This window comes from Lepisosteus oculatus, chromosome 5 (assembly GCF_040954835.1).
Source record: "Lepisosteus oculatus isolate fLepOcu1 chromosome 5, fLepOcu1.hap2, whole genome shotgun sequence".
Lineage (NCBI taxonomy): Eukaryota > Metazoa > Chordata > Actinopteri > Semionotiformes > Lepisosteidae > Lepisosteus > Lepisosteus oculatus.
Window position 1 is genome coordinate 4,728,389 of NC_090700.1, and position 12,364 is coordinate 4,740,752.

The following is a 12,364-nucleotide window of genomic DNA, read 5'->3' on the forward strand; positions in this document are numbered from 1 at the left end:
GCAGGACTGAAGATTGCAGTCTTCTAGAGTTTATTTAATTTATTTATGGAGGTCATGGAGTATTTTACAAGTGATTGGCAGTTACAGGCTCTGTGTGCTGACATGTGTGACTTTGCTGCCTGTAGTTTTGCCTGGTTTATCATCTCAGTGCTCAGACAAGCAGAGAGAAAAGTTGGAACCCTTTTGATGAGATAAAAATGAACAATGTACTGTTATATTCTGTAGTGTTTGCCAAACTGTTAAAAGGGAAGAACTATAGCAAAGGACATAGCTGCTACAGGCAGTGCTGTGTTTTTATTCATTTTTAGTGAAGCATTTGGTTACCAAAAATAAATCAACTTGAATTGTATGCCCTGCGTGTGTATTTATGGTATTGGTCTAAATCTGAATCTTGGGATGTCTGATATTATGAATCTGATCGAGTGACAAAGAGAAATTTATATTAATCTCAACGTTTCATTCTTTTCTTAAGAAAATCATATTTTAAGTCAACCAGAGTCGTAGAAATTTGTTCTCAAGTTGGGTTTACTGTTTGGCAAAGTCAGTGCTGCACACGGGCAATGCTCTCTGCGGTAGAAGCTTATGAATTTCATTAGAATGCCTTTGCTAACAAAGGCTGAGATTGAGATGATGTTGCTACAGGAACCTGGAGCCCATGGCTCACTGTGGTTTCCCTGTATTGCTGAAAGGGAACCTGAATATTCCACTGTACTGCCTGCGCATTTCAAACACAGTGACCTAAATTTTTACACCTGACAGGAGCAAAGCCAGCTGTCTTAGTGCATCAGCCCTTTACGGTGCGTGCTTTCCTTTCAGCAGCTGAAGGCTGCATGCTCGGGAGCGCTTCAAGTAAATAGACTGTTTTCAGATACCGTTTGCTACTCGGAGAGAGTATATCTTAAATTAACAACATGGTCCATTAATGTGAGCAGTCGCAGGCTGGACCATCAGACCACCAAGAAGAAGGAACAGTACTGGGTCAGTTTATCCTCCCTGGACCCATTGAGTTCTCTGGGAGCTTTAAATGTGCCAAGGCGTTCTCGATTACATCACAGGTGAGCCAGTCGAGTCACTCTGAGGTTCTTGCTTATTTTAAATATGTACTGCCTGCCAGAAGGATCCTTACAGCACAGACTGTACTGTGCAGAAAAAAAAAAAACCAGAGCAGGAACTTTTTTTTTAGCAGTTTTTATAGATTGAGGTTAGGTTGTACAGGACGATGATCCCAGAACAAAAGACACGCATCTCCTTATCAGGGACAGCAGTTTGGATCAGCGAGCTGGCTTAGTCAGAGAAGATGAGCAAAGGGCCTGTAACAGCAATACCTAAGAGGCCACCCTGTCCTTTTCTGTTTGTAGAACTATGGTCTGGAAACCGAAAACCTTAAAACGCTGTCTCACAAGCTCAATGCTTCAGCCAAAAACCTGCAGAACTTCATCACCGGCCGGAGGAGGAGCGGACACTACGATGGCAGAACCACCAGAAAGCTGCCGAACGACTTCCTGACGTCAGTGGTCGACCTGATAGGGGCAGCCAAGAGCCTGCTAGCTTGGCTGGATAGGTAAGTCTTGCAAAATGCCCCCTTCTAGTGTCCTCCCAGCCAGTATCAGTCGTTCCACCTGAGTTTCCACCGGTTTCATTGTGTTCCTGTATTTATTCATCTATGAGACGAAATCCCAGTTTCTCTGGCTGCAGCGTGGAGAGGAATTCCGCTCGGTTGCTAGGGAGAGTGATGCAGTGCTGTGATGAGCGACCGTGTTGCAGTCAGCTCCGTGCTCATCAGTTACTCAAACGCATGGTTTTAATTCATGTTTCTCCCCGAAGCCCTGGTCCCTTCACTCAATATCGGCTTTAGAATACCATAATAGGACAGAGAGGGAGTGGCTGCCTGCTGCACTGAGATAAAGGCCCTTTTCATTGCCAGATAAACGTAATCAGTTTGACTGCCTTGAATAATCTTGTGTAATCTGAGACGTCTTCTAATTAAAATTCTCCGTCTCGCTCTTATATCAAAAGTGTCTTCTGCCAGGTTCCCTTTATTTTAAACTTATTTCATTTAGGTTTTTTTTTTTTAGTGTTTCTGTTTTAGCTCTGAGAAGGAAAGACTCGCTGTTGTGTCATCCCTGGTCTCCACTGCCAAAAACTATCCCACTAGATCTGACACAAGTGAGAGGAGACCGATTCTGCCCCTCTTGACCCATTTGCCAGCTAGGGCTTTATGAATTCAAGGAGCTCACCTGGCTGTTTCTTGAAAGAAACCAGGGCGTTGCATTCAACAACATGACTAGCAAGCTTGTTCCATTCCCCCACAACCTTTCACGTAAAGAAGTTCTGTTCTGGGTTTTAAATTCACTTTCATGTCTGGAGTGCAGATTAGGTTGGAACTAATCGGTTAATCTCCTTATCCCAAGGACTATGTTTTCCAAGTACGCTTTGTTCAAGTACATAGTGTTTTCATGTTTGGACACTGTTCTCGGTGTTTTCATAGTCTGGTTTTTGGTGTCTCGCTGGTTTTAATATGCATGTCCAGCACCTTCAGCATTGCAAAAGCTTTGCTCTGCCAGGATCATGGTACATTTATCAAAGCCATGACAACAACATAGCTAATTGAGGTTTCAAGTTTGCTTCTGTCAGATGCTGCATGGACAAGCACAAATGAGATATTTGATGCCCTGGTGCAAAATAATTTGTCTGTCTGCTTCTAAGGGTTTAAAGTGGCACAGGATATTTCCTTTGTACCTTGTTAAAGACCCATAAGTATGATCCACATTAGTCTGTACGGCAAGACTTTGGTTAATGTTGCAATGCCAGCAGCTATATCACCTGCCACTCAGAGCTGGCAGCCCACTGCAGCTCAGCTGGTGTGAGCCTGGTCAGTACCTGGATGGGAGACCTCCTGGGAAAAACTAAGGTTGCTGCTGGAAGAGATGTTAGTGGGGCCAGTAGGGGCTCTCACCCTGAGGTCAGTGTGGGTCCTTATCCCCCAGTACAGTGATGGGGACACTATACTGTTAAATAGCGCCGTCCTTCGGATGAGATGTAAAACCGAGGTCCTGACTCTCAAAAATCCCAGTGTGATTCTTGAAAAATGTAAGGGTGTTACCCCGGCATCCTGGCCAAATTCCCCTTTGGCCTTCACCAATCATGGCCTCCTAATAATCCCCCTCTATGAATTGGCTACATTACTCTGCTCTCCTCCCCACTGATAGCTGATGTGTGGTGAGCGTTCTGGCGCACTATGGCTGCCGTCGCATCATCCAGGTGGGGCTGCCCACTGGTGGTGGTGGAGGGGATCCCCATTACCTGTAAAGCGCTTTGAGTGAAGTGTCCAGAAAAGAACTTTATAAGCGTAAGCAGTTATTATTATTAATGTGTGGAAGTATTGAAGTATGAATCTGAAAAGTAAAAACCTTGTTTATTTCCTTATGTAACTCTCTGTGTGGCAGAGTACAACAAACAAAAGATGACTAAAGTGTTATGTCACTTTTTTAGCGCTGGAAGCTTGCTCTCATGGCTTGTGATTAATTGGAGCTCACATTCCTGCTTTGCCTACGTGTTGCTGTGACAGTCTGTCCGTGTTTTTGTCTTAGAGTGAGAAGACTGCGGAAGTACCATGCAGGTTTACGGTGGAAGAGGGAAGTAAAACGGACTGGATGTTAAGACTTCAGCCCAGCTGGTGTAACAGAAACGCCCCCTGTGGCATCACACTTAGAAGCACATTTAAAGCTGAGAACAGGAGGCACCGTGTAGGGTTGTGGGAGTCTGGAACAAGCTGCCCTGCCCTGTTGATGAAAGGGATACGCTCTCAAGGAAGGGCTGAACTGGGCCTGGTGGCCTCCTTTCATGAGTGTCTGCACTTATGTTCTAAAGCGCAGGAAAGGCCAGAAAAACACAAAACAAGCTCAGATAGCTTTTCTGAAATGAAAAGACTAGTTATGTCATTAAAAGCAATGCAGGAAATGATCTGTTTCCGAAGAGTTTACACTCTGGGTGTACCCAATCAATAGGGTAATTGCGTTACTGTCAGTCTTGTTTATGTTACCTTCTTCAGATTCAGAAGATAAGCTTTTCGGCTTCAATTTTGTAACGTTGCCGTTTCACACACACACACACACACACACACACACAGCCTTTCTCTTCAAGGAGGCAGAAATGTAACCAAACGGCTGCTGAGACGTGTGAGTTTTAATGCAAGTCAAGGTGCTTTTAGCCTTTTAATCTCATTAGGATGGGCAGCCCGCTGACAGCTGTGATCCCAACTGCTTGTTTCCCAGGAATCCTCTGACCTGTCACGAACAGTTCTTTCCGGGCCCTATGCGGACGACGCAATCCAGAATAGTGAAGACACAAGGGGAAAAATATCATGCAGGAATCGGTCAGGAGACAGGGGAACGTGTCCATGCAGTGCTAGTGTCCGGGGGGAGTGAATCCAGGGCGAACAATCCAAGGGTAAATCCAGAGGAGGAATCCAAGACGAGAGGTTTAGTCCAAGACCAGGGGATCCATCCGTAGTTAAAAACCAGAACCGGGTCGGGACCGGCGGGACAAGGAATCAGGAACTTGAAACTAAAACCATAACGGAGCCAGACGCAGCAGGACCCCGGGCTCTCACGACACGGAAATCAATGAGAAGCCAGGAGTGAGGTCAGCGTCTGGCTTTTAAAGGGGGAACGGGAATAGGGAACAGGTGCAGAGAATGGGAAGGAACGAGGAAGGGCTGGAGCTCCCTTAAGAGGAGGGGTTAGCGATCATGACATGACCTCGCTGACCTGCAGCTGCTCTGGAAATTTCAATAGGGCTGGATCCTCTCTTTGGTTGACGGCGGTTATTGTTTGGCATTGGAATGAACTTTATTTTAGCTCGCTGAAAGCCACGTCCGTCTGCGTGCAGGGGAATTAAGTGGGCGACGCTCAAAGGTCATTTTTGGAAGGACGTTTTTTTTGTAAAAGTCATCAGCTGCTGAACGAAGTCCCATTGTGTCCCAGTGTGCTCCCTCTGGGAGTGTCTGAGTGTCACCGTTGAAGAAAGTAACACGAAGATAGATGATGATGATTATGCAGCATTCAACAGAAAGGGTTGCTCAAAAATAGAAACGGCCATTATTTGTGAAACTGAATTTTAACTTCAGTCTTCACGGCAGCCAAGGTGCGTAAATCTGCACTGCAAGAATTTTAATAACCCATCTTTATCTGTCCCTCTGCCAATATTTGCTGGTATTTTGTTTGGCTGCTACCTTTGTCCAAAGCATCTCACATTTGTACCCAGGGATGCAGCTGGGCTGTTCATCCAAACAGTCTGAGCAAACAGCTGGGCCTATCTGAAATTTGAACCCGCAACCCCCTAGTTAGAGGTCCAGAGCCCTGACCACTTTTCCCAACTGCTGCTGTTCTGGCTGAAGTATACCTCCATGACTGGGAGCAAACTGATTCTCACTCACTCAACCGAGCCTCTATCATTTCTGATGTCTCAACAACTTTTGAGTGGCACTGTGATCTCAGCCCTGCCTGGCGGAGTTCCATTTCATTCTCGAAGAGGATGTGGATGGACACGAATCCTAAAAGCTGTGGCCAATGTGGGACAGGATTAGGAGCTTCAGACTCCACAGTGAAGCATTAAAGACAAGCTGACAATCTTGTGGAAAAAGCTTTGTTAATGTGCTCCCACTGCTCTCTTTCCAGCCTGTGCTAGAACAATTTACACCGGCCTAATCAGTGCTAACACTCTGTCCTAGAATGTGAGTTTAGGGATCAGCTGTTACTGATTTTGGAGTTTTGGGGCAAAGATTAAGTGTGTTCAAAATCCAAGCAAAAATCGGAAATACTACTTCCTTTTGTATCTGCTACGGAGCAAGCAGAAAGCTTTTGGTGGTCTTAAAGCTTAATCCAGCTCAGCATTAACACATTGCATATTCCTGTACAGGTCATCCAGAATCCAAAATAAGGCACTCCTGTGGTGCCCACAGGATATGGACAAAGCTGCTGTACCCGAGCTAATATTTCTTTTGCAAATAGGAGACAATCAACCTAATTTCATATTACACAATAACACATGTGAAAAATGCAGGAGAGATCAGCCCTTAAAGGACTCGGCTGTTGTAAAACAATTTAAAAAATGTATAGAATTCATTTTGAACGAAGTGCGAATAGTCATGCGTTCTGTCTGCCAAAGAGTAGACAGTGTGTAACTGTATACATTCTAATATGAGTAGTAGTAACCAAAGAGTAGTGTGTAACTGTATAAATTCCAAAAATATGACTAGCCATGGAGAAGTGTACAGGAGGAAGCCATCAGAGACTTTGTGTTGTATCTTGTTCCTGAGGGAAGGGCTTTGAGTATTAATATGGTGGTGTGGGTGGAGTATGGGTGGGGCATTGGGGTTATTATGCATCATGCTCCAATGTTATATCACATACGGTAGCTTAGTCCGGCAAATTTGTGAAATGTCCTGCAGGCATCACAGAAATGCATGTTCCATTTCAAGTCACTCTCGGTGAAACTAATTCAGTTTTTCTGTGCAAAGACAAAAGCAGCCCATTCTTCTTAATTTACCACCGCTCCTCATCGCAGCACTAACTTTCAACTTTCTATCTCTTAAGAGAGCTGATGCTTTGACAGCTGTAAAGGCCAGTCAAATTAGTTTTCCATTAAAAAAACAATTCCAAGAATATCCTGAAGCTGCCAAACTGCATAGGAGGGTGAGTGGCGTTTCTTAGAAAACAGTGGCGGCTTCACTAGAGAGCAGCGAAATGGGTCAGGTGAAACCGTCAGAGAATGAAAACAACTGCTTTCATCTGTTGTACTGTACTATTGTCTTGGAAAGTAAAACCGGTGAACTGTTTAAAAATAAAAAAGTCAATGTGTTCCTCGAGCTTGTTCCTAACCTCGATGCAAATGGCCTATATTTTCTAAATTAGCTCAGAGGTTTATAAAAAGTGTGAAAAGCTCCGATGAGATAAATTGAAGTTCTGCTGTAAAAACGCACATCCCCTCCTGGCCTGCAAGATGCTCAATCTGGTCTTTGGGGAGCGAGTGTGTGCGTAATATTTCAAGTATTTTTAGTATTTTTTTCTTCCCTTAAGCTCGCTGAATCCTGGAGTAAAAGAGACAGCTGTGCTCGTTTAAACAGAATTCATGTTCTCACTAAATGCCTGTTTGTGTGAGTAGGTGCTTATCAGATACTGGTTGCCACATTTTCAGATGCTGATGTAATAATAATGACTATAAGCTACTTCAGATAGAAACCATTAACAGCAATCATCCCAAAGCGCTTTATGATAAAGAATAAAATTACATGGAAAAAAGCCAGAGAGAATTCCAAAGCCAGGAGAACAAGGAAGACACAGAAAATAAGCCAAACGCTAGAAAACATTTCTGAAAAGGAAAGTACATTTTCAGGCTAGTGATGTATAATTTAGTACACACAAATATAATAATAACGTTTGGCAATATAGACTTTAGTTTACTATATAATCTAGTCTAGTGAGCCTTGTGTTTTCTGTTGTGTTTCTTGTAATGACACAAAAAATTACACCAGACTGAAAAAAGATCCAAATATTTTGGAGAACTGCTCTAATCTTAGACTGCCCAAGGCTATTTTCAGTGATGCAACTTGCATCAAAGCCGTTTTAAAATAAATGTCAGCTTTCCACATGGTGTACAGCAGGGGAGAGTGACAGGCCCGATTGGGTGCTGACTGTATCAAGAGTTCCTGTAGGAAGGTGACAGAGGAGCCGTTTTCCAGAGAAGGAAAGGCGAAAGATTTCCAGTGGCAGGGTGGGGTGGGGCTGTGACAGCTCACAGACGTTTCCGGGCTGGGTCCATTCTGGTGTTTTGCGGACACTACGAACGTGCCTTTGGCCCTTGGAATCATTACTGTGCAAACACGTGCACATACATAGAGTCGCCATAATGATTCAATGACACAAGGGAATTTTGTCAAGTATTGGATGCCTGAAAAAGAATTTTCTAATGGTTTAATTCCAGATGCTATTATTTTTTCAGGTCTCCCTTTGCTGCAGTGACAGATTACTCTGTCACAAGGAATAACGTCATTCAGCTGTGCCTGGAGCTGACCACCATTGTACAACAGGTAATTGTCATGTACATTGGGCAACACCTGAGCTTTTCCTATATTTTTACAACTTTCTAGGGCAAGATGTGGGCTGCAGATTGCTTAGGCAGCTGGTTGCAGCCACTGGTGTAGAAACGTTGAAGTTTGAAATTGTGACCCCTGGTGGCCAACAATGGAACAGACACTAACAGGCCTGCCAATGGTGGAGTTCCCTCCTCAGCACAAGGACAGCTCTGGTGGGATGCTAACTCGATTCTCAGTGGGAGAGGATAAACAACCAGAATGCAGATGAACAACTTCTTGGACTGGGAAACAAAATCCTTCACAAATCCAACAGGGAGCTGTTAAACAAAACAGTCTGACATCCTTTTGCTGACAGATTAGACAAGTTTAGATTTATTCCTCACAAGATCTCACCACGGCTTTGGATATTCCAACACAACATCCCCATATCGTGCAAGGCTACATAATTAGAAGTTGATGGATTGTTTTATTAAACTCAAGGCTGTGCAAAGAATTGATAAATGACCAGAGGCCTATTATGCTTTGGTCTTTTTGTGAAAAAAAAAAATGTTTCCTATGAATGGCCAAGTACAGTAGCAGTGGAGTCTGCAGTTGTCTGCAAATCTGCAGATTAGACACTGCGTGGCCAGAAACTCTTGTGTTGGATTGTTGTACGGATCACTGAGAAGAATGGATGTTGACTGAGGACTTTAAGATGGATTTTAATTCAGATTCATTTCAGGCTGTTTGATTTAGCTGGTCCCAAATGTTCCAGACGAAAGAAAGTTGAAAGAAAAGTCTCAGCCGAGGACAAGGCACGCCGATTGTGCAGTCGCCTAACTAGCTCAAAAAACATCCTTTCAATCAATGTTAACAGCTCCCCAGCCCAGAGAATTGGTGCTGAAGAAAGCTGGGGGTGTTGAGACTTGACCATTAGCTGTAGCTGTCACGGATCAATACCTGCACAGGGGTCCATTTATTATCACACTGCTTCAATTTGTCACCTCAGCAACCCAGGGAGGGATATGCAGAGAAACAACATTTCAAGAAAAAAGCCTTATAGCGTCTAAACTCTCTGGACAACTGTATATATATATCTTAGAGTGTACCTCGGCTTTAAATAATTTCGCAAAGTAGTGGGCAAAGCTTAGTCTTCCCCATCTTAGGGCATGAGGTCTGGTTTGAATCTGCCATGCTTGCCTGTGTTGTGCACTCAGAGACTTAGCTCAACTGTGTTTTACTGAAGTGCGTTGAGGCCCAGAGAATAGAAACTTGTGCTGCTAGCTGAGAAGAGAACCAGTCTCATTTGATAAGACGCCTTTTCTGAAAAGCATGTGGATTTGAGCCCCTATAAATAGAATCCCCAGCTAGACCTTCGGCATCGATGTGTTCCTGCGTTACAGTAGGTGTGGGAGGAATTGTCAGAGCTCGGAAGCTTAGGGAATATTTCCTCCGCATGTAACAAAAAAGATTATTTAAATTTCTTTTTGTGCTGGTAGAGGCAAAGTAAATACATGCAGAAAGAGGTGTCTTCTCATTTCTGAGAAAGCTGACAGGTTCTTCTGTAAGACCTGAGACAGAAGACAAAAAATTCTCGGAATGGGAGGGACTTAAATGGCATAGTCTTCAGAGAGTAAGCCTGATGAGACTCCCTTGAGTGCTAGCCCTTGAGGTATTGTAAAGACATATACATTTGAAAGGATAGTTATTTTCCCTTGTTTAAATCAGGAGCGCCTTCCTCAGTGCTCCAGCCTAGCACCAGTTTTCTCTGAATCAAGTGAAGCTCACTACAGTAAGTGTAAGCCCTTCTTGAAGTGAGTATTGTTCTGCCAGAGCCCAAATTGCCAATGTCTCCTTTTCACTGAGACTCGTCCCTGTGTTTACTGGCTGTGTGTGTGTGTGAGGCTGCCCTGTCCCTCTCACTGAAGGCTCAGTTGCAGGGAGAGAATATAATAAGGATGAACTTGGATTTCCAAAAAAGAGTCTTGAATTTGCATATAATCTAGAGAGATGTACCATTAGGGTGGTGAACCCTCTTCTGTTCAAGATGTAAAGCAAGTCAGAAGAAGCATGCCAAAGCCTAACATACAACACATGAACCTGAATCGTAAAGTAATTTAGATTGTTTTCCCTTTAGGAGAAGAAAAAATCCTTATCCTCAGATTTTGCTGTGGAGTCTATTGTATGAGCTAGTCTGTTTGCATTATATTGATCCCAAGAGCAGGCTTGGTCTTCATGTCTGTTTTCTGAATCTGACATGGATGTGTGTGTGTGTGCTTTTCAGTTTTGTTAAGTTCTATTTTAGTAAGCTAGAGTACTTGTCCCCTTTTCAGATTTTTATCTGAGAAGTCACTTTAGTGCTGCATGAGAATGTGCACACTGGCAGAAGGAAGGATGCTGAAGCATGCTTTATCTTTTTTTAGCAAACTTAGAACTCCTGAGACAGGTGCTATAATCAGTATGGTACTGCTTGGTCATTTTAGATCCGAGTGTTTCATTAATGATTTAATTTTTTTCTATATTTAGGTATCTCGCCGTGGTTATAAAACAGAGCGCAGCTGATAGTAGGAATCACATCCTAACACAATATCAGCTCTATGCAGAATCCTACACACACACATATACTGTATATATGGTATAAATACAGTACTTTATGTTTTTTGAACATTCAAAGATTTACAAATGAAAGCAGGTCATTTGCCCCGTCTAGCCTGTTAGGCAGTAAGTAATTCATGCAATGGTTTGTCCAGCTGTGTTCTGAAGTAAGTCAACACATGGCTGGATGCTGCGTTCCATGCTCCCACCACCCTTTGTGTAAAGAAGTTGCCCTTGTTTTAAATGCACTTTCATATAGTTTCCACTTGGGCCCCCTGATTTGTGTTTCCCTGCTCCTAGTGAAAAAGTCCACTGGTTTGACTTTGTCAGTGCCTCTGAAGGTTTTGAATACTTGTATCAGATCTCCTTCTAGTCTTCTCTGTTCAAGACTGAAAAGCCTTCTGCCTGTCAGTGTAGGACACTCCCTTAAGCCCTGGGATGTACCTGGTTGCGCTTCTCTGGACTGATTCCTGAGCAACAGTATCTTTTCTTTAATGTGGAGAATGAAGCTCAGTTCTAGTAGTGTTGCCCATTTCTCCAGTAGGTTATTCCTGCTCTTAATCAGCTGCACAGCAAAATGAGTGCTATCAGGATCTTGGACAGTCTGATTTTTGCCAGGACATTGGCAAATCACTTAAACTCAACACAAAGATGACCATCCAGCGGTCAGAGGTTCATTGTAGCTTTCGAGTAATTTTATGTTATAACTGCATTAGCCACATCTCCGTTGTCTCAAACTGCTCTTTGTTTTAAGTAGGTGTTCATCAGATGGCAACATTAATATTGAAACCGTAGTGATACTTCATTCTACGAGCATTTAAGGAACATAAAGGGAACAGTGAAAATGAGACATAGCTGTTCAGCCCATTTTGCTTGGTTGATGGACAGATAACAATCTGTGACATTGAGAGAATAAAAAGACAGAATGCACTCCCTGTGGAGTGTGGGAGAGAGGTGAGAGATGGCATTATGAACAATCTCTCCAGGCTGTTCTGTTTGAGTGGGGCTCTGCGGGCCCTGTTATACTGCAGGCTCAGGTCACTCCTGACTCATCTCCGGCTGCAGAAATCACGAATCGGCTCCTTTGTTTGCACAGTTAGTCACACCAGTAGAAAGCAGTGATTAGCGTTAATCCTCTGACTGTACAGAGATTAACCAGCTGAGTTGCCAAACGCAGTTAGAATGAGCATGAACGGTCTTCATGTTTTAGGCATTCTTAAGGTCATCGCTTTCTTGATCCAAGACCTGGCTTTAAAAGCACCTTGATCCTCTCAAGATCAACACACTCATTTCAGATGTACTGTACAATCGAGATTGTATGACTTTCTTTTACAGGTAGTGAGCAAATCAGATGTTTTCGAACGAACCTCTGATCAAAGAAATGATCCATAACTTCACAGGCCTAAAAATAAGATCTGTTGAACCCTGAGGAAATGTGAGTCTAGAGATGGGTGAATGCTAGGCTTTTTTTAAACCTCTCTGTAAGTCATCACATCCTTGTTGCACACAGAGGATGCCATATGGGAGCATGGGAATACAGAATTCAATTGCATTTAACTGGAAATGTGAACTAAATTGGAATGTTTTTGTCTTGCAGGATTGTACCGTTTATGAAACGGAGAATAAGATTCTTCATGTGGTAAGTTCTCCTCCCGCAGTGTGAGTGTTGTGGCTTGCAGGCTTGAGCCCCAGTTA

The 12,364-nt window shown here is 43.4% G+C and overlaps 1 protein-coding gene across 4 annotated transcripts in view; it reads left to right on the plus strand.

Moving 5' to 3' along the window:
- Positions 1 to 12,364, plus strand: part of cnksr2a (connector enhancer of kinase suppressor of Ras 2a) — a 112,657-nt gene that overhangs the window by 36,535 nt on the left and 63,758 nt on the right. For 2 of the 4 annotated variants that reach the window (XM_015341501.2, XM_069189904.1), the window contains exons 3-5: positions 1,359 to 1,561; positions 7,984 to 8,089; positions 12,267 to 12,308. In XM_015341501.2, the coding sequence (XP_015196987.2) occupies positions 1,359 to 1,561; positions 7,984 to 8,089; positions 12,267 to 12,308 (351 nt within the window). The remainder of the gene's footprint in view (positions 1 to 1,358; positions 1,562 to 7,983; positions 8,090 to 12,266; positions 12,309 to 12,364) is intronic. The other 2 variants (XM_015341502.2, XM_015341505.2) reach the window with 1 other exon arrangement.